Source organism: Opisthocomus hoazin, chromosome 1, assembly GCF_030867145.1.
Source record: "Opisthocomus hoazin isolate bOpiHoa1 chromosome 1, bOpiHoa1.hap1, whole genome shotgun sequence".
In the NCBI taxonomy this organism is placed as follows: domain Eukaryota; kingdom Metazoa; phylum Chordata; class Aves; order Opisthocomiformes; family Opisthocomidae; genus Opisthocomus; species Opisthocomus hoazin.
In genome coordinates this window covers 104,964,603-104,992,243 of record NC_134414.1, presented here as the reverse complement: position 1 = coordinate 104,992,243, position 27,641 = coordinate 104,964,603, and the positions used below count along the sequence as shown (strand labels likewise).

The following is a 27,641-nucleotide window of genomic DNA, read 5'->3' as shown; positions in this document are numbered from 1 at the left end:
ATATTGATTTTTACTTTTTTTTTTTCACTTTGAAACATACAATATAAAACAAGCTTAAAAACATTTCAGAACAAAGCATTGAAATGTTCTGCTCCACAAAACTTCAAATGTTCATTTTTAGTACTATCTATATGCTTTATTTTTGATTGATTTTTGCACAAATAAATCATATTTGATATATATGCCTTCTTGTGTGTAGACACAAATTTTTTGTAGAAAATTCAGTGAAGCAACATTTGTCCATGACTAAGTGTTCACAGGGAAAAATATCATTAACCTTGTCAGTAGTCTTAGAACATTATGAAAAAATAAGTTTCAGTCCATGATCCTACCACTGATCTCATAAAATCCTGTATTTAAACAATAGTGTATCAATGATTTCGGTATAGTATGACGTTTTATAGTTGTGTGCATGTGTATACGCACAAAGAGGAGAAGGAATATTTTCCATGCCTAAATTTTATAGGTTTGTTTACCTTGTAAAGTACTACAAGAAAAAATAATGAATATTTTCATGCTCTTTTCTAAATGAGAATTCCTGTTTCATTCCCATTCTCCCTGCATCATTTTAAACTACAAAAACACACTATTATTTAAAAATTCAGTCATCTGAAACCCAGTGCTCTGTGTGGATGCATAGAAATGGGATTAAATAGATCACAGACCCATAAAACTTTGCTTAAATAGGATTTTCTAAAAGTGGGCTAAGAGAAACTTTAAAGGAAGATTAATGACTAGCAAGCTGCAGAAATAGAACTTAATACAAGATGAAAGATAATTGATGTGTTATTCTTTGCTCCTTTTGCTGTTATTGACACTGTCTGTATTTAAATGCAGTTTGCCAACGTTAAGTAAAACTATGGTTCACAATACAATCCCTTTTGTATAATGTCATCATAGGTTTTCACGGTAAAAGCTCCACATGTCTACAAAATAAAAATGACTAGGTTATTACTGGGTTTATTTTCTTCCTTTTTTGTCTACATGACAGTATAGGATTGATCTCATGTGGGTATTTCTTTATTCTTAAATACTTTGTATTTCAAAATGCAATGAGTGCCTTCTGCACAGCAGTGCATTGTAGGGAACTACCGAAAAGTCAGGATTCAGCATGGTATGGACCTATCGTATGTCTGTGGGACCATCTTGAAGTACCTTATTGAGTAACGGATTAAAACTGCTGTGGCCAGGGGAAAACCACAGTAATTCAAGGGAAGTGAATAGATCACTCCTGTTTTGGGACATCTAATTTGGGGGACTTCTTAACCAGCTGTTATGAATTGTCATTCAGGAAATAATTCTTCCAGTAAAGGTAGGACTATGCAAGCACTAACCTTTCGGGAAGGCAGCTCAGTGACTTCGCCTTTGTCTGCAAAGGAGCTTTGAGGTCAAGGAAAAAAATTAGGTTTCAACTACATCCAGCACCACAGAGAAATTTAGCCCCCATCAGATAAGCTAACCTACCAGCAGATAAAGTAATGACTGCAAACCAAGGTGCAGAGTTTTCAAGCTGAGCACATAGGGGCTTGACAGCACAAAGACCACACTGACCAGAATTTCAGTGAAGTGCCAGTGGTGTATTTTGCTGTCCATCCTTTCACAGGCAGACCTTCCGAGCTTCTGCTGCTTGCAAAAGAGCACCTCATGGGGCCTTGTGGCATCGTGGGGCCATAGGCTACCTCTGGCTAGAGCCATCAGCGCCTTCCTAGCACTTTGCTAGAGGACACACTACCAGAAACATCTCACAGACACTTCTGGTCAACAAATTAAAAGATTTAACAGATTTAATGGAGACTGAGTCTATGGGAATAATATCTTGAAAGTTCACAGGAGATTGGGTATTTGTTGGAGACTGGGTGTGCAGTCGTGGCAGTGCAGTCCACAGCAGACTCCAAACACCTAGCCAGCAACTGCCCAATGCGTGGCATCAGGTTCACCTGGGGGTGCACAGCTGTGGCAGTATGGACACCCCATTCCTGGTCTGGATATATGCTGCATGGATACAAGCAGACACTCCCAGCGTCACATGTAGCTCACACCTTAAGCTCACTCCAGTTGTGAAAAACCACCTCTACTCTCAGCTCATGAGACCTGCCAGGGCAACAGGGTATATAGTCAACATGTAACTTGCTTTTGTGATTATTTTTTTATATTAGATACTGATCATTACTCTACAAGCATTCACAAATCAAATTCCAAATGTGACCTTGAGAATACAACTTCAGCTACTCTTTTGACATGCTTCTACACCCAAGACAATACCCAGAGATCAGGACACTAAGTTGCACCTGAAGTGGCCTGGAAGTACACATTGAACAATATTTTAGACAATGTTATTGAAATGTAGATGTGGAAAATTTTTTTTTGTCCTGTAGCTGCCTGCACACATCTGCATCTGTAAAATTTAATGGCAAATCTTCAGAATTGCAAATGGCAGCTATTAATTCCATCAGTGAATCAATGGTTCCTATCTTCTCTTGTTGCTTTTGAAAATATCCCCCAGAGTGAACTTTAAAAAGACAAGCAAAGCCTTTCAATCTGCCTGCTCATACACCCATAAAAACAAGTTCATGCATAGAAGCTTGGAGGTTATAGCTGACTAGATCAAATGGCAGACACACTTCTTGAGTGCTTTAAAAAGAAACAATGCATTAAGCTTTTATTTTAGTTTTGAATCACTCTACACTCTGCATTTCTTCAACAGCTACTTCCTATGCTCTACTGACTGTGTGGTGTGTTTAAATCCATGTTTCATGTATGTCTTTCACAAATACATTGTTGTGTTTCATTTTAACCATCAGGTAAGCCAATGGCTAGCGACCATGAGACTTTGGTTATTGGAAACCTTTTGATGACAACCCACACTGATATAAGTTCAAGATGTGGACAACATCCAAGAATCAGCACTGTATGTTACCTACACATAAAAGGTCTGATAAAGACTGCTGCTCTTGAAATTTAATACTGAAATGCCTCATCAAAACAGACTTTTTAATCCACCATTTTTAAACTACCATTGAACTACTAAAAAAATTTTGGCATCTGAGGTCCCTCTGTACTAATTGGACATCTCAGTAGTTATATGTCCACCTGTACCGTACAGAGATCATGCAGTACAGAAACTTGTCTTTTCAGGAATGAACTAAAAACTAACACAGGATTGTGCTGGTCATCTATTGTATAAAACTGAAAAAAAAAAAAAAGCAGCCCACATTTATTTATATGGTTAATAAGTAGCAGCTCACTGTTATTATCCTGACTTTCTGGATGGTCTATATCATGGTACAAAATAAACATTATCCACATTTGCAGAAGTAAGTAACATTACTATAGACTTTAATGACTATTATGCCACCATCCTACTCCAGCACTTAATACTATGTATTTTAGAATCTTAATTATAAGGAATGATCAATGCAATCTGAAAACTGCCATTCATATTGAGATTACACTACTGCAATTAGATAGTTTTATTCTGTCCACTACAGTGACAAACAGTGTATGGCACAAAGCCATTTAAAACATGGTTTAAGTACCTCTGATATCATACCGAAAGCATTTAAAACATTCCGTGGCTGTCAAAACACTGGGCAAAAACTAGAAAAAAATTACGGAGTCATGAGATATGTCACATTTCTTAATAGTATCAGTTGCTAGTATTTTAGATCAGTGTCTCTGATTCATAAATTCTCATGGACTTTTCTGAGACACTATGTTTTTCTCTCTGTGAGGACATGCCTTCAGTAAGACACTGTCCAAAAGTCCATTGCAATGGGAACAAAATCCTATTGGCTCCAATGGTTTGGGGAAATTTTACACAAAACCACGGTGAAATTCTGTGAGTGCTCATTTTCCAAGCACATAGCCTTATCTCTGCAATTGGAAGGAAGTAGGAAATGTTATTGTCACCAGTACAGGCAAGCAGCTGTTATTACTTTCTGATGGAAGGTTCTTTCTTTGCATAATGTGCCAGTCTTCAAGGCCAATAGATTTGTCAGCAAAGGCATCTGCAAGGTCTCTCCCAAACGAAATAACAGATCCAAAGTTATAATACTCCCATCAATGGAACCTCTTTGAATGCGCCAAAATACTGTCAGAGTCTATATTCTTGGCTGTGTATACTTACCTTCCAGGTGACCCTAATGCTTTGTGAAGATATAGGCTCAAGTTGGACATCCTGAGGTGGACCATCAGGAGCTGCAAAGAGAAAAGAGAGACAGATCAAAACTGGCCCTCACAGTACACAGATTTCAGCACTTCACACGGTATGTCACCAACTTAACACACCAGCATCATAAAGATTCGGAGTGAGTCAATGTCATATGGAAAACTGAAGATATCACTCCATCAGACAAAACCAGAGCCTAGCATCTTCCTGATCCAGGTGTCATCCCTGGCCAACAGTGAGACACAGCACATGCCAAAACTTAGCAACCTGGCAAATAAAATAATAGTGAATAATAGTGACTTTTCTTGTTTAGTGATATGCTCACAATGCTGTTTCTGTTTTGCAAATAGGCAAGACATATTTTCAGCAGTCAGAACCCTCTAAGTTATAGAAAGGCAGCAGAACCCATTTGAAAGCAGGTGAGACAGGAGCTCCTCAGGCAACCTTCGTCATGTCGCAGACTTTCCAGTGGGATCCCCTTTGTTCATTAGAGACTGAGCACGTTCAGTCATATATCAAATATTTTATACACAAAAAACCCTGCACACTTTACCCTTTCCCTATCCCAAGTGTAAGTATCCTAGCCTGGAAATCAGGTAGAAAATACCTGTCAGATGGAAAAAGCATGCTGCAGCTCCTGCCTAAGTCAGGAGGAGTTTCATTTACCATTGAAACGCTTCCAAGGGTGCATGCTGCTTTAAAGGCAAAAGAAAAAAGAAGGCCCTGAGTCTAGGGGAACCTACTTGTCAGCTGGGCAGCTACAAAGCAGATCAAGAATTGGCTGGGACTGAATGGAGAGGTGTGAAGTAAATTGCTTGCTCAGCGAAGTAAATCATTGTAAAAGAAATCTGAAGAAAGGAATGGCGTAATCTCGAGCTGCTGTAGAGGGTTCCCTTGACGCAGAATATGGCCTCAGTAAAAGGTATTAAATTAAGTTTAATAGCATGACAAAGGAAGTAAAGCAATAAAATGGGTGAGATGGGGCTGTTAGAGGTGGAGCAGTAGTAAATGACAGCTGTGGTGAAAGGAACCAGAATATTTTGCTTTAACTGATTAAAGTAGAGAGACCCAGAATACAGCCTATAATATGTTTATTAAATGTGCCCTATTCTGTGCCATTCTCGACTGTCCTTCATATGGGAAATTTCCAAAGGTTGAAAGAACTTTATTTCCATTCCCCTTGCATTAATGCACAGGAAGAAGAAGAAAAAGTCCACTGGCAAAAATGAGGTCTCTATGAATTTTCTGAATCCTGTCCTTGATACTGTCTCCCCACTGACTAACACGAATGTCATTTCTCTGGGTACATTATAATGTAGTCGAATTTGATCAAAGCATTTGATCCTAAAAATGGGCTTTAAAATGTGCTCCTTAAAATCTTGAATTTTCCTTGAAAGACCCCACATGTTTTTACAGATGCAAGTAGTTAACTGTTCCCAGCATACCATGGTAAAATACTAAATAAGAAGTCATTTATTTTACATACTTCATGTCATACAGAGTTTGTGACAAAGACATAAAGAAAACCCAGGTCTCCCAGCTTCCTCTATTTATTTCAGTATTAAACAACAGCCATAATGCTTTTATTTTTCTGACAAGCGTTAGTGCAAGTGTGTACTTACAGTATAGTTTCCAACACAGGAGATAGCTGTGGCTGTATGGAGCGAAAGATGTGTTCTGTAAGCTTTGAAATCATGCCATTCTTGACTATCCTTTTGCTACAGAGACCCTTTACGGTTTTCTTTCTAATAGCTAGTGATGGCAAACTCAGGTGACTGTAATATGAGATATAGAATCTGCACCCCCTTGCCAGTAACATGGTTTGAGTTGTCCAGTTTTTATATAGCCTTCCTCGGATTTTTATCTTGCTCCCTTCTCATTACCTTCTCTCTCATTCCCTGTACCCATGCTGTCCTCCATTTCCTGTTGTAAAAGCAGAGAACAGAAATCAATAGTGATCAAAAACTGATGCCTCTGTACATTGCACACTGCCTGAAATCAAAACCCAGGAGACAAATATCACATGCTCTGCCTAAGCCTGACCTCCTCTCTTCCAATTGTTCCCTAGTTAGATCAGTGTCTTTTGAAAACGGTTCCACAGTGCTGGTCTTTTTCTCCAAATAGACGGCTCCTTAAAAGACGGCGACAAAAGGATCAATTACTCTGAAACTTGGTTACAAAGAACGGAATAAAACGTGATGTTAAGGTTCCACCCTGTTCACGGGGAAGATGTTTTTTTTATTTCAAGGCCAGCTGCTGATCCTGACAATTATCAGGCAGGGAAAACTCATCAAGCAAGAAATATTCCAAGCATGGGTGAATAAGAGAGAATAAGAATGTAGATCCAAGACCCACCCCTCTACTTTGATGTATACGCACAAGGAAGGATGGGCATTTTGGAGATACAGGTGACGCTGGCCGGAAGACTGGATAGCCTGTTTCTCTAGTCATTTCACATTTTCATCAAACAAAGGAAAAGAAAAACCCCAATCAAATCACAAATATTTTGCAAACAAACTATTCACTGTTAGTGAAGCAGTTCACTGAGGGCTCGTAAAAATATGAATACTCTTCACTCCTTTCCTTCTACTGGCATGAAAAAAGACAGCTGGTGAAAAAGCAGATGGAGGTCATATTGTCTCCTGCTTACTCTGTTTTGTACTGTGAGCCCTTGTGTCCTGTTCTTACTCAAAAAGTTCCTTGCGACCAAAAATGTGTTCTCCTGACAAAGGGTATATTTTCACTGTAGTAAATTCACCCACAGAGAAAATGAGTGGGAATTACACAGCTGTATTCATATGAGCTGAACTGAAGACTGGTCACTGAGTGTTTAAAGTCCAGACCAACATCCATCTTGAAGAAGAGGTAGGGTTTTCACTGCCAAGACACTGTCACCCAGACACTTGCATTACGATTTTCCTCTCAAAATCCCCAAACAATGAAGCACTGTTGACTTCACATAAGATAACAAGAAATAAAAAATTAGCAGGATAAAAATGTGTTTTCAAATACAAACGAGCAAGTTCTTGTCTCGTCAAGACTTAGTAGAATAACTCCATCCAGTTTCATGGCTAAGGGTGTTGAAGCTGCTTGGATTACTCTTCACTGTACTCCTTTGTACACTGTATATAATTGCAATGTATACCTGCCAGAAGTATTTATGGCCATTCAGCATTTTCATTCCTAATTGCTGAAACAGAGAGCTGTAGCCCTCCACTTTTCACCCATAAGTCTTTTCCACTGTCACATGTAACGTGTGGGCCTTGGAACGTGGTTATCATGCACAAGGCCATGCTGTCCTTATCCATCTGCCACTTCTGCTAGCCCTGAGAAATGAAAAAAAAGACGGCACTGGAAGGCAGCAATTCGAGTGCGCAAAAGAGCGGCTCCAGCCATCAAAGTGAAAATGCCTGCATAGCCCCCCTGGTACTTAAAGCTGTAGCAGTGTAGAAGAATACATGGCAACAAAGGACAGGGAGGTGATGTTAACTATTGACAGCCAACTGACTAATACAGTAACCAGAGAACTAAATGATGGGTGAGGTAACGGATGGAATACCAAAGGAAAATATGATTCATGTAGATCAATGTTCTCAAATGGGGGTAGCTTAAATTACTTACTTACACTAATATCTGGGCATCTAAGGAAAGGCACAAGACCCAAAGGGGAGGAACTACCACTAAAAACAGAATGTTGCTGACTGAGTAGCCTAGCTGTAGATACAGGCATGCCATTTCAAGTACCCCAGGCTGAAAATTTGGAGCACAATGTCTTCTTTGACCACTAGATGCCACTCAATGGCTTTAATTACAGGCTTGCACGATGAAGTTGCAAAAGTCACAAAGTTTTTTGGGAAGAATTCAGTATTTATTTCGATGCAACTGCAGCAACATAAGCAGCATTTCAAGTAAAGATTCCTCATGTCAAGGAGCAATAATTGCCAGCACAATTTAGATGCTACAAAACCAGAGTATACCTGCTTCATCTGTAGTGATGGTGAGCTCATTGCTGGCCTCACTCTTGCCGATGCGATTCTTGGCATACATGCGAATGTTGTAAGTTGAGGAAGGGTGGAGGTCAATAATAGTGGCTTGGTTTAGCTGAGGGGAAACGTCTTTGGTTCTCTGAACAGAATCCCAAGAGTCTATTTAGCAAGAGATCAAAATAAAACAGACAAATAAAAGATGATGTTAACTTTGCTAACACAAGCATGCAGTTAAACCGTCTCACAGAGCAGCATACTGCCATTGCTGCATTAACCCAGACAACACCTGCTGCTACAAGCAAATCAAGTGACTGCCTTCCATGACACATCTCCCGACTGCTCCAGGTGTGGCCCTGTGAATAATAGGATCTCAGCCCCCAGGTCATCTGCAAATCCAAGGAAATAGCTACTCCTTTGCCTTTTTTTTTTGATGGGGTGGTAAAAGCAGCAAGAATTCCCTAGTTTTGTGCATGTGTGTGTGTACATACTGGCTTTTTACCATTGTTACACTGGAACAACTGTGAAAAATGGGAGCTGCTGCCCAACCGAAATCCTCATTTGGATAGAAGGTTAGTTGTGCTCCAAAAAGGGGGTAAAGGGAGTTAATAAACAGGAATGGAAGACTGTTAGCCTAGCAGCGATCAAGAAGAATGTTTGATCCCAAACTCAGGAGTTCAGACAGGTTCACTAGGTGAACAGTGAGCATGAGCTTGGAGCACCTTGCTGGCTTAGAACTGGGCCTCAATACCCTCCAGGACTGATGCTATTTCCCTGACTCATGTTAGGCCATGGAGAATTTTAATACAAGGGGAATGTAGAACCCTCTTAGCTGTTTCCATGTATCTGTAAAAGGAGCAGCACATTGTTATTATTCATGCTTACTATTCATCTCCCTGTTATGTTTTTAATGAATTCTCCAGACATGTAATAGGAAAATGGATGAAAATCAGCTAAACACAGTAACATCTCCTTGTTATCCAAACATTAAATTGCTGCAGAAAAAATTAATAGAATCTCTCCATTTAAAGGTTTTGATGCCTTTTATGAGTTGCCATCCTTTATTTCTTTCTTACTGCAAGCGATGTTCCTCCTTTGACCTCTGCAGCATCCTACTGGGGATGTCACTGGAGGCTCTACAGGAGTGTTTTACAGTATGGGTCACTGTACGTAGGATCGCAGAAAACTCAGGAGATAAGAAAGACTGGTTTAAAAATAGAAAGCTCACTCAGATGCAAAATATTTGCACATATTGTACAAATTCTTTTCTATGAGCTTGTGAAAAGATGCACAAGTTGTCACAATGACATCTGCAGCTTGGCTTGTTACAGAGCCTGTTTGCTTGTCCATGTGGCTTAGTTTACCCACAAAACATTTAGGAATCAGACATTTAAGTGCTAACCAAATTCACCTGAATATTATTTTTCCTCAGTAACTGAGTTTGTCACAGCTTCCTCTGTAGCATACGATCAGAAGCTCTGAAGGAGTTACCTACAGGCAGCGCTGCCACAATTTGCTTTCAGTTTGCTTTCTTAAACTTTATAGAATTTCTTAAATTTTACAGAGTTTTAACCAGCAGTTACACTCCATTGTGTTAAACATTATACCAGCACAGAATGAGAATCTGTTCCAGTGTACCACGCCAATTGGAAAGAAGTTTTTAAAAAAACCCAGTTGGTATGGATAATGTGCTAAATTTGACCTGATGAAGATAATAATTTTGTTTAATATAGTCTGTACATTAACAAATCAGTTAAGTTTTAACTTGGGTCCTTTAAATACTGACCTCTAAGTGGTAGCACCCTGTAGTACATATTAGCTGCTGAAATAAAATAAACAAATTTGAAAACTTCTTGTAACTCATAGTAGTTAAGTAAGGACATACCATGGAGAAAGAGAGGCATGAAAACTCACAGTCTTCTATACTTCTAAATGTAGGTTTCCACTGTTTATTTATGACTAACGCACAGACTTCAGGAGTATATTTTGATATGTGTATCCCCTTTCTGAAGAGTAAAATAAACCAACAAAAGCAATCCCTCTGAACTGAGTCAGTCCAGACAGAAATTAATCAATTTGTCACCAGAATTGTTCTCAGTTTTGAAAAATTTAACTGCTATTAAGAAAAAAATAGGAAAAAAAGTTAATCTTGTTTTCTTCTGGCAAACTCTAAAAATATTTGCTTGTGTACACATGGTAAGCCTTTCTGTATTTTATTGTTGTTGCAGAGTGCTCTAAAACCTACTCATCTGTGCAAAAGCATAGAAAGCGAGCAATAACGGGCTAGCAAAAAAGTAAAAAGAATTAAGAGTGGAATTTTTAGCATATTCTTTATTCCACTCATAAAACGTTACACTCGGGTGTTTCTTGGTGTTACATAAAATGCATGCTGACACAAGGATCTATGAAAAAAGTATGATGTTATGAATACCATCAGCTTTCCACCCATTCCTAAAGTAAAGGCTGAAGCCCTGGGGTTACTCTGGGGCAGACATCTGGGGCCCGTTCCCTCGCCAAGGCTGGTTCCGGGGCAGGGAACACCCGGAACCCCCAGCTCTGTCAGGGCATCTGCACCCTGAAGGAGCAGCGGTTCGCGGGTGGGCACAAGAAAGTGCAGACCACATTCCTCTCCCTTCAGATCAGGGCCTAAGTGGAACTTAGAAGTTTCTGAGAAGGACCCACACTCCTGTTCCCATCTTCAAACCTTTTCACATACCTCCAATGGAGGAGTCTGATGGCCACACACCAGTCGTTTCAGTGAGGGCCAGGTCTGCGGGTCACAGGTATATTTCTGTGCAGATAGGAATTATATCTAAACACTGAAACAGCCTGAACAGTGGAGCTCCCGCTATTTGGATTGCTCCTGTGCGGCAACTGGACCCTACAGATGCCACCTACCCATGTGACAGGCAACCCCATGCTCCTTCCAGAGGGTAATTAATGTGTCTTTTTTGTCTGATGGCACATCAGGGGTAGATAGGATACATGAGGGAAGCACTGTATAGTGAAGTCCACACTTGATATGTGGTCATCTGCACATTCTCTGACATGGGAAAAATTTGCAGTTTTCCTTCATGAGATGCCTAGATGATGCATCCTGCTGCAAACCCATTTCTGAGTCCTCAGAGTAATCAACATAGATGGAAAATGCTCACTAAACACAACTGTGAAGCCTACAGCTTAATTTGGCCTTGACAGGACATTCCCTGAGCTTACTGCCCATATTGTGAATGTTTTACCTAAGTTTTCTTCTGTCCCTTTAATATCTGGAGACTATGAGAACTTTTCTTAATTCCCTCTTCTCTGTTCTAACTTCCCTCAACTACCCTGTGCAAGTTCTCTTAATTCCCTCTTCTCTGTTCTAACTTCCCTCAACCACCCTGTGCAAGTTCTTTAGTTACCATCTTTGACGTTTCATATTCTTGATGATTTAATTAATGACAAAAATTGTGTGCAAGAATTCAGAAACTTCACACTAGTTTCTCCAAACATTCAGCCTCAAATTCTAAAAAATGTAATTTCTGTTGCTAGTAGTGAGATTAAGATAGTCTGGTCTCTTTAGGACATGATTTCTAGTATTTGTTTTCATATACAGACATAGAAATATTTTCTCCAACACCAGTTCTGCCATCCAGTATTTTTGATTTCTTTCCATTTTTTAAACTGCTATCATTATGTTGCATCCTGATGTTTTCATCTAATCTGATGACACTTCATCTGCTGTCTTGCTATTGATTTACCATGCCATATTACAGACACATAATTTTGCAATGCAAGCTCACCATGATTACCACTCAAGCCTTGCCAGCATTCTGCATTATCAATTGAAAGTACTGAACTAAATCTAACAAAGATGTTTTAGAACTCTGAAATCCCTTTCCACCACTGCTTCAGTCAAAGGAAACCAACTCGATCTTTGTAGATGAGGTTATGCTGAGTTACATGATTCAGAAATACAAGTGATGTTTTAAGGTAAGAAAGGAGCCTACCAGGCAAGAATGATTTTAAAAAACTCTTCTGGAGCAGATGGGTGGTTGGAAAGGAAAAGAATGAAAAAGAAAACAAATTCTAGGTATCTAGGTCCCTTGGAGGTATCCTCTCCTAGTCTTTGTCTCCAAAGCTGTGATTCCTGACCACAGCCTCAGTAGGGAATTATTACTTGTAATCTTTCAGGTACTGTGCTCACCTGTACATTTTCAATTTCATTTTACAAAGCCAATGCAAAAACAGTGGCTGGTGATTTAACACTCTTCAAAATACTTTACCTAGTAATAAAAGCACCACACTGGTTTTGCCTAAGTAAAGCACAAGAGAAATCCACAATATAGACAAATGGAAAACAGTAAAGATAGTAGGGTTTTTTTTTTAAATTTGTCAAATTTTAGAATTTTATGAACAGGAATATTTTTACATCTCAGAACTAAAGCGAGAAAACTGTAAATGTACTATAGTTGCTTTGATAAACAGAATGTTTCACTGATCATCACACTTCAGAGGAAGGATTACTTCAGAGGAAGATTACTCCTTACCCGACTTGTTCTTGCACTCGATGTCGTAGCCGGTGATGGGGCTGTTTCCATCAAATCCCATGGTCCATCTGAGGGCAATACTGCGTGCTCTCACCTCTCGGATTTCTATTTCAGGAGGGTCGGGGGGCTCTGAGTAATAATACACACACAGTTTTAGTCAGAAGAAAGCCCATACCGGTAACGAGATAATATTAATGAGCGTGGCACTGGCATAGCTTACTGGTGGTAAGCTCTCATGGCATTTTCTCCAGACTCTCATTAGTACCTTGAGCCAGTTAATCACCTGCTGAAGAGTACTCAACAGAGGGAGGAAAAGTCACTTTTCAACGAGGAGTCATTGAAGTAATCTTTAATACTGTCTTCCATTTAACCTTGTTATATGCAACACAGAGTTGCATTTCCTTAAAAGCACTCCACATTGGACTACTCATCCTGGAAAAGATTTTTGCCTTGAATGCCACGTTTCACTGATAATTCTACAGTTTTTACACAAAAGGTGATGGTAGAAATATGAATACTAAACTTAGAAGTGCTAATTTTGTTAGGGGGAGTGATTAAAATTTCTATCTGTTTGAGTATGTTCATAAGTCTTCTTTTAATAGAAGAATATTTTGATAACAGTTTAAAATTACACTAAACGCTCTTTCTGCCTCTAGACTTAAGAATGTAAACAAATAGCATTTATACCCATTCTAATGCCCCTTTGAATTGTCAAGCCAGTTTAAACAAGCAGTGAGAACCTGTCCCCAAACTTCACCCAAATTTTTCGACAGGGCTGCCTTAGGCATTCACTGACATCTGTAGCTACTTGAAATCAAGAGTGGGGAGAAAGAAATTTGCAAGTCCTGGAAATTTGTTGTGTGCGTGCTGAAAGGCATACAAGCACAGGAACAAGCATGGCACAGAAATAAGTTGTGGCCGGTGGCTGAGTCCTGCCCGTGCCCTGCATCTCACATACTGTCACCTCAGCCACTCCTGGACTTGCTGCTGTCTGCCTGAGTGAAACCCTGCAGGAGGGGAACCCCAGCCCCAGACAACATGGGTTCCTAGAGTCTGCATTGTGTAAACTGGTCACAATTCATTTTGACTGAAGAAACTTGAAATATTTTGTTTAAAGATCCACAGTCAGTTTAACATTTCTCTAGAGATAAACTCAGATCGCTTTTGCTTTATTTCAGACTTGGGTTTTAAGTGCATTTGCTCTTTAAAAACAAATGCAACCCTCTCCCCCCAAAAGGTAACCCCCTCACATCCACTGTCCCTACCAAAGATGATAGTTTTGAGTATCTTTAGTAGATTGTCAGCTAGTGTATTTAAGGAAAATCCTCCTTATTAATTTGTACATATCTAGAAAGACTCGAGCTTATCCTTTGTTTTGATTTAATCTGTGATGCTGGAAAAGGAAAGACGGAAAGTCTTAATGTGGCTCATAATTTCTTTGACAATGAGGAGTACATTAAATTAGGAATCAGAACCTCCCTCTCACAACAGATTTCTGAGGATGGCATACACTTACTGTACTATAATAGCTGTGGTTTTTTCCTTATGTTGTCCTCTTCCTACCTTGCACAGTGAGCTGAATTATTCCACGATCCTCCCCATAAGAATTGATGGCATGGCAGGAAAAGAAGCCAGAATCTTCACGCACAGTTGGCAGAATCTATAGGTGGTTTGAAAAGAAGTGATTGATTGAACAGCACACAGAGAAAATAAACCAACAGCTTTTCTGTATGGTGCAAGAAAAATTGTACAAACTGTTTTACTTGACAGTAATAAATAGATATTGCATGTTATACACACACATACATATGCGTAGTAAACCATCCAAAATCCTTAGACTTATCAAAGATAGCAACACCTGGATCAAGGAAGCAGGCTCTCAGCTCTACATGTGTAGTCAGGAGTTGGAGCACCACCTATTCCTGTAGCTTCTCATTAGGAGTCCTGTTTCCAGTTACTCACACTTTTGCCAAGTGTTTAAGAGTTGGCTGAAATTTTCCATACAAAATGGTGCCTCCTGCTGCCTCCAAAATTTTCCAGTTATTTCTGAAAATAACTCACATGGCTGAAGTCTGTGTGGAGGAAATAAAGGTTCAAACACTGGTGGTGAACCCTGTAGTATTCAGCATGTTGCCTCATAATAAAATTTTGGGTAGTCTTTCTTTTCAATTTTTTATTTAATAACGTAGAGATCTTTACATTCGTGAGCATAATGATATTTTTCTACAGGACCACTGCTTCATTCAACGTACAATAGGGAGAGAATTTTTTAAAATGGGCAGATATTGCAAATACCTTTTTCTTCTCATTGTTCAGTGTGCTGCTCCACACTTTATTTACTGCACACAGTTCTAACTGTGCCCTGAAGACAGACTTATTCATTTTCTCATAGCCTTTTCTGTGGCTTTCATCTATTCAATACCCATTGAAGAAACATGAGTGAATTTATTTTCATAAACCCTGACATCATGAAGAGTATTACCACCATTTTGTATGGGGAATTAAGGAACCAGACATATGATAACGTTTGTGGCTGCGTGACTAGTTGCCACATATTAACAGAGCCATAGTAACTCCACGTGTTCTTTATTCCTCAGCAAAGCCAAGGTAATATGAGCACAACCCTCATTCACCACTGGTTAAGATAAATGGATTCATTTCCCACTCGCTACAAGAATATTGGAGAGTTATCATCTGAGATGTGGTAACTTGTCAAGCTGTGTTAAGTTGCACATGCGGCTGAGCTTTAAGATAGGAAAGTAAATTTTTTCAGAGCCCAATTTGATACATCTAGGGCCTTCTTTTCCCCCTCAGAGTCCTTAGCAATAAATAGCATTTCGTGTGTTCGTAACAGCTTCCATTGAGTTAAGCTGCAGTTATGAGGGCTTAGTACTTCTGCAAATCAGACCCCAAGGGCTCAAGGCAAGTACCTAGAAAACAAAGAACACACAATTATTGGCCACCTGTGAAAAGTTTGTTTTCAGTGATCAGCCTTGCATCACACAGTGTCTTTCATTACTCAACCCTAATTCAACTCCAGAGAAAATCCAAGTCATGCCTGACTGAGGCAGGGGTCCTGCAGAAAAAATAAAAGCTGAGTATACAACTAAAGATCACATCATCATGTACACATGCAACAGCACAGAGCTACAAGCTTCAGAGACAACCTTAATCCTGTCATTTTCTATTTTTAGGGCATTTTATCTCTCAGAAGTCAAAGGTTCTGTATGCAACATACATATGGATGTAGAACACCACTACCGTGCAAAACTGCTTCAGAAGAGAATTCTCCAAGCAGGTCTCCAGCCTTCCAAAAAGAAATACTGTTGTACATCCAGGCATTATCTTACTGAATTCAATGACGAGTGAGGGCAATGAGGTGTAGGATTCTATGCTATAATGAAATATTTTTCATAACACAAATACACTAATACGAACAAAGTCACACATAAAACTTATTCTTCCTCATAGCAATCAATGACAAAGCTCCCTCACAGAGAGCAAAACCAGGTTTTTACTGGATATCATCCAACACACTTTTTGGCTAGTAAAGAAAGAGATATATCATAAGAGTTACTCTAGAATATAGACAATCTCCAGAGAGCTATAGAATTATTTCCTTAAACCTGATAAAAATGTTTTTAAGAATGTGACTGAAAAATGGAAAATCAAGATTTTTGACTGAGAAACTGTATGATTTTTTAAAAAAATCTTTTAGATTTTGTAAAGGCACATGTAAATAAAAATAGAAAGGAATGGAATGGTAACTTGCTCATGATGGTAAATCCTCAATTTGAGTGGAAAAAGCTGTATCCTGGCATATTGAGGGCAACGTCATAGCCCCACCCATTGTAGGTGACACCAGAACAGCAGGAGTGTCCCATACTTCCATGGCATCTTGGGGAAACCGAAGTTCCCAAAACAGCAGTGTCATGCATGTAGCCCCTCAGTCTACTCCAGGTGAGTCACTGAGCAGTTAATGGAGTCCCACACACTGATTTGTCAGGCAAGTCGAGATATATGGTTCCCACGACACCAGATAGCTGTCTGTCACAGAAGTGAAGACGTAGACTATGACCATTTACTAAGTGGCTTGGCAACTTCTGCTACTGTGTACAGCAAGTGCCAAGCACTACTAGAAGCAGCAGATGCACTACTTGCATATCTACATGTGCCTTTTCCTTCCATCTCACTTTGAATCCAATGACTAACCTGACTTTATAAAACGGTCTCACAAGCCCCACAAAGTGAAAGGGAGAGAGAAATAGTACTTTAAAACGACATTTTTATCTCAAAATAGCTTAATGATTTTGGTGAAGGTAAGCCTGACACACATCATAGCTGGGATACAGATATTCACTCAGTGCTTATCAGCAGTGTACTCAAAGCTGAGCTGTGCCTCCCCAGGAAGGGCAGGCTAAGGCATGAGCCATGTTGCTCCTGAGACAGAAAGGATGGGACGGCTGCTTGCCAGGCTCACTCTCTTGTTGCCTCTGGAGCATGAGAAGACGGAGACTAATTTTTCTGGGAGGTGGGATGCTGAAGTTTCCTCCACCTCCTCTTGCTGCCAGCTCTGCAGGGTTGAGCCACAGATGGAGTGAGTGGCTACCTTGTAAAGCAGAGGTAGCTATGCACCCCTACCAAAACCAAATCAAGAAACACTCTCACACATGTGGATAAATTGCGGGTCACTTTGTTTTCTTACCTGTAGAGTAGAGATTACTTCATCTCCAACTTCCTTGGTGGAAACAAGGTAACGGGACATTTCAGGGTTAATGATTCGGTCTTCTTTTTCCCAGCGTACTATGATGGGTTTCTCTCCATGTGCTGTGCAGCTCATCTCCTTCTTTTGACCTTGTGTTGCCAAGGTGGTATTCGGATAGGAAGTTATCATAGCTGGAACTAAAACCAGACAAAACAAAAAAAGATCGTTCTTCAGTGAGCCGACTAGTCTGATGACACAGGGTTGGCCCATCAACCTGAGTCTCATTTAGCTTGTCCGCATTTGACCAGGTGGCCAAAAGAGTGAGAAATCACTACTTTCATTCTTGTGTAAGAGCATTTTCTTAAGACTGAAGATGGGCCTCAAAGGGAACTTAGCAGAGAGGAGCTGGAACTGGACAGTGGGGTTGTAGAGACAAGGAGATGTGCATTCAAAGAAAGGGTGTTTCTGTTCTGTTTGCTGCTCACTGAAAACCTTGCAACATACTTAAAATATTCACAGTACATAAAGGTATCGTAATTAATAAACTTTCAGATATGGGGCAAATAAAGAACTGAGAAAAATTTCTTATTCCTTTTCATGAGCTACTGTTCTATTTGCTCACAGATATATGCTCTACCATTCTGTATGACAGTAATGACCCATCAAAATGAGTGCTCAATTAAACTAGAAGCTGTATAAAATTAAAATAAAGGCTCTGCTCCAAAGAGCTTACAGTCCATGTATGTGCTGAGTGCATAGTTAAACTGTACTGAACTGAAAGTATAATTAAACTGACAATAAATCTTGCTAGATTTGAGTTTTTACTGTATTTAGAAGGTATTTGCAGAACAGTTTGGACATAATCATCAAATTCATTAATCCTTCCGAACTTAAAAAATTTTAATATTGAAAAAAATACTCTCCTGCTAGCAAGAATAGGCTTAAACCCCAAGTACTTTCATATTTTGGAATAAAAATATTCTGGAAATAAGAAGAAAAAGATCTTCAGAATGTTTTACTGCAAACCACGCAAAACATCGCATTTTTGAAACATGATGGTCTCTTTGGTGTCCTCAGCAGCCTGTCGTTTCCTTCCCGTATGATTTGTACATGAAAGAACAGCCTTTGGGCATTTGTGAGTAGGAAGAATCAAAGCCCACAAGTCTGTGTTTCAGTTCTGGCCCTTTCCTTGCTTAGGAGAAGCTGGAAAGCCCTGGACAGCATACAGGACTGCTCTCTTCTGAATGAATCTGTCTACTCCCTTCAAAGCTTATGAGGTGGCAGCAAAGAGTGCCTTCTCTAAGCACTTGCGCTCCAGGACTGCCTCCTGCAATAGCCCCACTCGCCTTGTTTTTGCGCATGAAAACTTGCCTCTGCTTATCAGAACAACTCACTCATTTCATCTAACTTCTCTGGGTCTCTATTTGAAGAAGATGATGTTGACACAAGACCTGATTTGAGGCCTTCCCCATATTTCCTCCTGCATAGACTGGATCTGTTGCTACCGGTCAGCAAAACAAATTCCTTATTTAAATGAATTACTATAGTCGCTGTTCTGAAATGTTAATGCTTGGTGGCATGACCTTTTCACATGCCAGAGCTGTTGATGCTTGGATATGACAATATGTCAGGATGCAGTCCTTTCTGCTCAAAGGCTTCGTGAACCAAACCAAACTGATTTGAAAATTAACAGGGCTGTGGAGCTGTGGGTTGGAGTTGAGAGGGTCCATTGGGAGAGAGTCCTGAAGGGCAAAGGGGTCCAGAAAGGTTGGACATTCTTCAAGGAGGAAATCTTAAAGGCACAGGAGCAGGCTGTCCCCATGTGCTGCCAGATGAACCGGTGGGGAAGACGACCGGCCTGGCTGAACAGGGAAAACTTGCTAGGACTCAGGAAAAAAAGGAGGGTCTACCACTTACGGAAGAAAGAGCAGGCAACTCAAAAGGAGTAGAGGGCTCTCGTTAGGTCATGCAGAGAGGAAGTTAGAAAGGCAAAAGTCCAGCTAGAAATCAACCTGGCCACTGTTGAAAGGGACAATAAAAATGTTTTTACAAATACAGGATTATGGAGTGGTCCATCTTGAGCGCACTCAATGGGTATGTGAATGACAGTCAGGAGATCAGGCCCAGACAGCATGGCTTCATGAAAGGTAGGTACTGCTTGACCAACCTGGTCTCCTTGTATGACCAGGTGATCCCCCTCGTGGATGAGGGAAAGGCTGTGGGTGTTGTCTACCTGGACTTTAGTAAGGCCTTTGACGCTGTCCCCCACAGAATCCTCCCGTAGAAACTAGCTGCCCATGGTTTGGATAGGTGTACTCTTCACTAGATAAAGAACTGGCTGAATGGCCAAGCACAGAGACAGGTGGTGGAATGGAGTTAAATCCAGGTCGTGGCCAGTCATGAGGGGCGTTCCCCAGGGCTCAGTTTTGGCTCCGGTCTTGTTTAACATCTTTATCAACAATCTGGATGAGGGGATTGAGTGCTCCCTCAGTAAGTTTGCAGGTGACACCAAGTTGGGTGGGAGTGTCGACCTGCTTGACGGTAGGAATGCCCTGCAGAGGGATCTGGACACACTGGATCAATGGGCCGAGGCCAAGTGTATGAGATTCAACGAAGCCAAATGCCAGGTCCCACACTTTGGTCACAACAACCCCATGCAATGCTATAGACTTGGGGAGGAGTGGCTGGAAAGCTGCCCGGCGGAAAAGGATCTTGGGGTGTTGCTTGACAGCCGGCTGAACATGAGCCAGCAGTGTGCCCAGGTGGCCAAGAAGGCCAGCGGTGTCCTGGCTTGCATCAGGAAAAGTGTGGGCAGCAGGAATAGCGAGGTGATGGTGCCTCTGTACTCGGCACTGGTGAGGCTGCACCTCGAGTACTGTGTTCAGTTTTGGGCCCTTCACTGCAAGAAGGACATTGAGTTTCTGGAGAGTGTCCAGAGAAGGGCAAAGAGGCTGGTGAAGGGTCAGGAGAACAAGTCTTGTAAGGAGCAGCTGAGGGAGCTGGGGCTGTTTAGTCTGGAGAAGAGGAGGCTGAGGGGGGACCTCATTGCTCTCTATGACTGCCTGAGAAGAGGTTGTAGAGAGGTGGGTGTTGGTCCCTTCTCCCAGGTAACTAGCGATAGGACAAGAGGCAATGACCTCACATTGTGTCAGGGGAGGTTTAGACTGGGTATTAGGAAAAATTTCTTTTCTGAAAGAGTGGTCAGGCATTGGAACAGGCTGCCCAGGGAAGTGGTGGAGTCCCCATCCGCGGAGGTGTTCAAAGAAATGTTTAGATATTGCACCGGGATGTGGTTTAGTAGGCATGGTGGTGTTGGGTTGACGGTTAGACTTGATGATCTTAGAGGTCTTTTCCAACCTATGATTCTATGATTCTGTGAAAGTTTTTGTGTGAGACATGAGGCTCTTTAAACACTGATGTGCTTTAGTGATGAAGTGTGTCTTGTTCAACTGTTGAGATATTAAGTACCTATTAGTTCTGTCAAAAAGGAGCACTCAAAGAGAAGAAATGATGAATAATCAGAATAGAAAATTTCAACAAGTCTGATACTGTCTTCCAAAGAATAAAAACAGCTTTAGTTTTGTCTGCTGTCTGTCTAAGTTCTGGTACCCACAAAGAAGTTACTTTCAGAAAGTCACTTTTTGTGGCCATCTGCTGGTTGTTTCCACACATAGAAGCTAGCGTACGAGGCCTATGTTGCTGCAGGCCTGTGGGCCTTGTCTGCGCAGGTATATACACTTGAACATATCTGCCCTCATCTGCAACAGCTGAAATAGACCAATATATACTTTTATGTATTTGTTCATCAATAAGAGACCCAATTCAATTGGGTAGCAGGCTGTTAAGGAGTCCACTTTACCATCATTATCCTGTGACACCACCTTTCTTCCTTCCATAATATCCCAAGACTCCCACAAGTCCCTTCCTTCTTCATTTGCCGCACCTCTCCACATTTCCCTCTTTTTCCTCAGTGTGACACACTGCAGTCCCCTTCATCTCTCCCTCTCCTCTGCCTGCTGCAACCTCCGCAGGTTCTCACATGGTCCCTAACCCCTACAGCAACATTTTTCTTCTCTAACCTCATCTCCCATCCCTAATTATATCATGCCAACCTCCCAAGTCACCTATGTGATTTCTGCTACAGCTCTAGTCCTCCTTCCCACCAGTATCTCCTACTCAGGAGTTTCTCTGGTGACCGATGGAGCACAAACTCAGCCCACCCGAGAGCTGAGGGGTGGTGTGTGCCTCCCCACGAGGTACCTGAGCTCCCGGGGTGCCCGTGTCCCCAGGAGGGAGGGCTCAGCGTTTGGAGCAGATGGGCCTTGCACTGTCAGGTCTACCCTCCTCCTCCTTGACAGGCAGGAGCACATAGCGTGCACCCACACAATATAGGACATTTGGATTTGGATTTCAGTCCCATGGATCTTGAGGAGCCTGTCTCAGATACTCCTTCCTCACTTTCAGGTCTCCTAAACAGTTGTTTACCAAGAGTCTCCTAATGGGTGAAAGCACCTAGCCAAAGACTGCGACTACCTTGCTAGCTTGTAAAATATGGAGGCTAGCTTAAAAGCTCAGGTTTTTTTCCAACAAATTTTCTTAATACAAGCAGCATAAAAACATGTAAGGAAAGATGACTTTATTCATCAGATACACCCAGGACAAGTTTTATCCCTGCTTATCCTGCCCTTCCTCTGGAATAATCTTCCACACGGATTCCTTATTGCCATAGCAATGCCTCACAGCTAAGTATTTCCCCTTCCTCCAAGGCTGATTTTTTACTCTTCACAATATATCTCCAATGATCCTAAACCATAAGCTCTTCTTTTTATCTTCCTCTGTGTCAAAAGATTTCTGGCAACAAAGCCACATTCCCAAGAATATTTTAGGCAATGCATTTTTTCATCCTCCAACTATCTTTAATCAAATTAACGATGCAAATAACGGAGACAAATATGCTGGCTCTTTACTGACAAAATAACCTAGAAAACTGTAAATAAGCAAACTAAATCTGCGCTATATATGCATGAGATAGTCTCCTAGGATATCTTAAAAGAAAGTGAAGGCATTTAGAAATATATCAAGATGATTCAGATGTCATATTAGGTGCGTGTATCCTTTATATCTCTTCAAATATACATTATATACATAGAGTTATAATGACACATATTTATACAAGAGAATTTTGGAAGGGAAGGACATGTTGCTGTGAGTGTTCAAGGAATGCGTAGCATCATATTCCAGGATTTTGGAGTAGGCCTCCCTATGGGACAAATTAATCCATTTCTCTCTACCCTGGGGTTCTTCACATCTTTCTCTGAAGCATGCCATGTGGTGCTGGGCACTGTTACAGTCTATTGGTCAAAACTGGACAAAACAGAAGCTACAATTTTCAGATTGTGGCGATTTCTGTTTTCAAGGTAGGCATGTTGCTACCAGCAGCTTTAATTTAGGAGATTTTTCTGTTTAAAGCTGAGCTTCTGTTTGGAAAGCTGACTTGTTTATTAGCTTTCCAAAGTCAGCCTATGGTTTTCCCCTTTCTTCATGGCAATCCAGTAAGGAGTAATCTCATTGCTTTATAATATTAACAACTTCATCATTAAAAATCGAAGTGCAAAATTCAGTAGTCCAGGTCACTCTTAAGAATCATGGAACAGGTTCAGATGGAACAACTACCTTTTGTCCCACTCTCGAAGAAAAGTGAACCTGGACCTTTCCTGAGATTCAACAGAAATTACTTAATCTGACTTTCTTTTCTCTGGTATGCAGAGTGTTCCATCAGGAATTTAATGCAAATAAAAATAAAAATATTTAATTACCTTGAGAAAGACTAGTCTCATTATCCAGAATAAGGAAGCTATAGTAACTTAGGTGAAGCTTTAGCAAAGTGACAGAAACTTCTGAATCATTTTAGAATAAACCTTTATGAATTACCAGAAAAATGAAATTCACATTATTTTTAAAAATTATGTAAGGACTGGAGCGGGGGGGACAGAGGCACGGAATAATGACTTTTTTCTCTCTTTTAGCTCATAGATGGAAATGGCCACATGGGAAGAAAGTAAATTAAAAGGTTACCTGTCTTTTAATTTGTAATTAAACACTAAATAACCTTGTAGCACCCTTAGATGATTCTAAGACTGACTGAAGTTCTCAGTATGTTGAAGAACTATTGCTGTCTGTAGTCTCCAAATTATAATTTTCTAGCAACCTGGCTATGGTGATAAGAGAGGAATACAGCACAGCCAACACCACAATCGACGGGGAGATTGCATGTGACACTATACAATGTGTTTTGAGCTGTATTGGAAGTTAGATTGCTGGTCATACCCAGACATTAATGCAGATTCAAGCTGCTCTTGAGAAAGAGGATGGAAAAGATACAGCAGATAAACAAATCTAATGATAAAATGATCTGGAGATAACCAAAGACAGTGAGAATTCGAGAGTGTGCTCAATAACAGACATGTCCTGGAGACTGTCAGTGATGTGACTCCTGGAATATCAACATGTCTCTCCACTTCTCTCGTAGATCTCTGCTCTGGCAGAGTGTCCTCCCACATAACTTGGCTCGTTCACTGAGGCATGCTCGAACTGGCCAGTTTGGGGAAATATCAGTCACCATGGTGGGATTCATTCTGCAAATATCTATGCCAAGCTAGGCATTGTAGACTTCTGCAGTGTAAAGGAAGATACTTATAGAGTGGTATTCATCTAACCAAATGAAGTATGCCCTCAAAAGCTGCCTCTTTACCTTGATCATTCAGGAACCTGTAAGGCCTTGCTCAGTTGCAGAGACACACTCACTAGTGCTGTAATGAGGGAAGATGAATGCCATCTGTTTTTCTTGTACAGCTTCTGCAACAGAGGACTATGGCCCTTTGACACAGTATAAACAACTGTGGGTAAAAATAACATCGTGAGTGAGGATAGGAGATGTGATAAGAGCATTAAAGTTGAAAGAATATATATTGAAAAAATTAATTAAAATTCCAATTTAACATTTGAACAAAATTCAGTATGTCCTCTCGTGCTGGTCGTCCACAGTGAAAATGCTCTTCTGTCTATGAAAAATGAGATTTTTCTACCTCAAAAACAAATTCCCTCTTCTTTAATCCGCTTTTGCTCAGCAAAAGAAGGCCCATGCAAATACATTACCTACATTTAAGGGAGACTAGATCTCACACTATAATTAGTAAATTTCTATATGTTAATTTCTTTTCAAACTTAGTAAACTTCCAGGAGTCAGTGAGAGCTTTGCTAAAATTCTTCTCTTAACTCCAGTTTTTCCTTTCTAATAAATTATGTTTTTGGTTACAGAAGTAGCATCTCTCCAGAATTCAAATGGTGTCCTGAATCTAGCAGAGAGTTTTAAATCAATAGGACTGCTCAAATACTTCAATTTAAGCACACAGTTTCTTGGTAAAACTGTGACCTCTCCGGCAGGTGAAAATAATGATCTTAGTCCTCATCCTCAAGAGATGCCCAAGATTAGAAAAAATCCTGCATGTCTCAAAAGGTGAAATAAATATGTTAATACAAAAATAAGCATCCCATTTTTATGAATACAAGTTATTTTCACAAAAATAATGGACATCTAATTAATGACAACTATTTTCTACCAATATTCACTGATTTTCAAAATGAACTTCAAGTTTGTCACCTACTCATGTTCATCTGTTGTGAACCTCCTCAGAGATATGTTCTTTTAGGATAAATATTTTTAAAATTCAATTTGAAATATTTAAATGTTTCATGAAAGTTACTTTTGAATGCAATATTTTATAACATTGCTTGGAATTAGTAAAGAACAAATGCAACTCTCAAATAGAAACAAAAGTGGATGGATTAGGTAACTAATCAATATGGCATGAATTTAAAATTCAAAAAGCAAATAGTTTGAAATTAATTGCTGCTGAAGTTTCAGACTAGGAAAAATAATTTCATACATGTAAACCTGAGAAATTTGAGGAGAGAAGTAAAAATTCGATGAATTAATGTGACAGACTAAATTATTTATTAAGCTTTAGTTTCAGGAGCCTACAGTGTATACAAAAAAAATTTAGAAAATGTGTTAATAAATATATTCCTGAAAATATTTTTAAAACAAAGCAAAACAAATCAAATCAGATTACCTTCTAAACCCAATCTGTCCTAAAAGCAGGGCTGGTAGCTTTTTGTACGCTTCCTTTAATAACTGTTAGATGAGTGGATTTTTGGACAATAGGCAAGATCTTCATAAGCAGTTCTATTGGCAAACTAACTTTCCGACAGAACAGTATGAAAAACAGTACTTCCATGGAAAAAGAGACTGTGCACAGCACAAAATGCATCTTTATGTTTCTATTTAGTGGAGTGACATCCATGAGAATTATGATATATAAATAATAGAGAGAAATTAAAGACAGACATGACCAGTCCATATCCCAGCTACTAAAGTTTGCATTAGAAATCCCATATCAAAACAAGAGACTCAGTGGAATCTAAAAACTGCATTATTAGGATTTTAGGACTTCCATACAAGGTAAACTTTGAAAAAAAGTTCTAAAAATAAATAAATCACTGAGTGGGAACAAATAAGGACTCTGTATACCCTAAAATACCATTTCAGCTAGATATTCCACTGATAGAAATGAAGTTACTTTGATTATAAGTATTATTCAAACATGTGTTTCCAAGACAGAACAGGCCTTGTTTGATACTAAGCTTTAATAAGAATGACAATGATGTCTTGAGTACTTGGCAGCTTCACCAGCACCTCATGATCTGATTAAGTATGTCAGGGTAAAGGCTGTGAACATTTAGGGTTCATATCTTATTCACTCAGAAGCAGTTTCAGTTCACATTATAGGAGAAGAAGTTGATTTATTTTGCATGACAACTATGAATTTTAACCAAAAGACATATTAATAAAATAAAAAAGGTCTTTTCTCTCAAATCGCAAAGGTAATTCTTTCCTTTTCCTGAGGTCTTTTCTTGCATTAGTTTTATGTTTGTACAGTGCAAACTCTGCTGTCTTCAAATGATACACATGAGACCAGCAGCTGCTTATATTTCTTGCTCTTTCCTTTGACTTTGACATGGTTCTGAAATGAATGTGACTTTCTTTCATTTTGCCATGCAGCTTCAATTCCCATTTTGTCTAACTGAAATTCCTAATAACAAAGAGAAAGAAAATGGGAAACGATAAGCTGACAGCTTTGTCCCCTGCAGTCAGTTATAGTCAAAGCCTGTGGAAATTTGTGACAAACTATGGTAATCCATGATGTGCTGGAAAATCAGTTTCATCAAAGCTTGGCTAATTGTAAAAAAAAAAAAAAAAAAAAGTGATCGAAGTTCTATAAAAAAACTACATTAGCATGTATATAATTGTGATTTAAGAAGACTTAAACAAAGACCATCTTTCTTCACAAGAAATTAATGGACAATGTTAGTGTTACCATCATTGCCATTGTTGAAAAGTATGGATGCTTAAAAATCAGTATTAGAAACATGTATCCATTAAGTATAAATTTCTTGGGCCACTTTCTATTCCAAATCAATTACGGTCTTTCGTCACCCTGTATAAAAGTCAGGCTGAAACGAGCAGGAATGTTAAATAGTTAAAACTAGCAATATATAATTTTAGATAACTTCTCCAATGCTTTGATCTTAAATTGAATTCATTCTGCCATCAAGATGGCATCAAGTTTTCATGTTAAATGAGAGGGTTACTGCTATCATAATTGTAAAGTACAGCACTCTCATTTTTTGTGGCTTACTGAATGCAAATCTGTAAAAAACAAGAGACTGGAATCAACTGGGAGATTGCTCATTTTTTCAAAAGTTTTTATGCTTTAAACTTTTTGTTTGTGCCCTTTCATTAAAAACACCCAAACATTTTACAGGTTTAAAACAAAAAAAAAGAAAAGGAGCAGAAAGTCACTGGAAAACACAAGCTTTATTCAGGATCTATTTTATGACCCAGCAATTTGCATGTGTCTGTTAGATTTTGGAGGCTGTGAAGTGACATGTGTAAATGTCCCTCCCAAGGGAAGAGAAGCAAGCACTAACTGAGGTATTGACAAGTTTAAATGAAGCAGAAACACACTAAGAAACTCTGCCTGCAACAAAAATGAGTATTGGTGAGCAGTGCATGCTGGGACATTAATGGTTTTCATTCAGTGCTCATCCATGCAAGTATACTTTTAAGCATGGTGACTTGGGTCTATAACAGTTCAGTTCTGAGCTAAAAAGCCATTAAATACTATCTGCTGATG

The 27,641-nt window shown here is 39.7% G+C and overlaps 1 protein-coding gene across 5 annotated transcripts in view; it reads right to left on the bottom strand.

Moving 5' to 3' along the window:
• Window positions 1-27,641, bottom strand: part of DSCAM (DS cell adhesion molecule) — a 509,926-nt gene that overhangs the window by 101,801 nt on the left and 380,484 nt on the right. For all 5 annotated transcript variants that reach the window (XM_075431726.1, XM_075431754.1, XM_075431749.1 and 2 more), the window contains exons 12-16: window positions 17,386-17,582; window positions 14,244-14,340; window positions 12,681-12,809; window positions 8,146-8,313; window positions 4,127-4,197 (exon numbers count right to left, since the gene is read on the bottom strand). In XM_075431726.1, coding sequence (XP_075287841.1) covers window positions 4,127-4,197; window positions 8,146-8,313; window positions 12,681-12,809; window positions 14,244-14,340; window positions 17,386-17,582 — 662 coding nt within the window. The remainder of the gene's footprint in view (window positions 1-4,126; window positions 4,198-8,145; window positions 8,314-12,680; window positions 12,810-14,243; window positions 14,341-17,385; window positions 17,583-27,641) is intronic.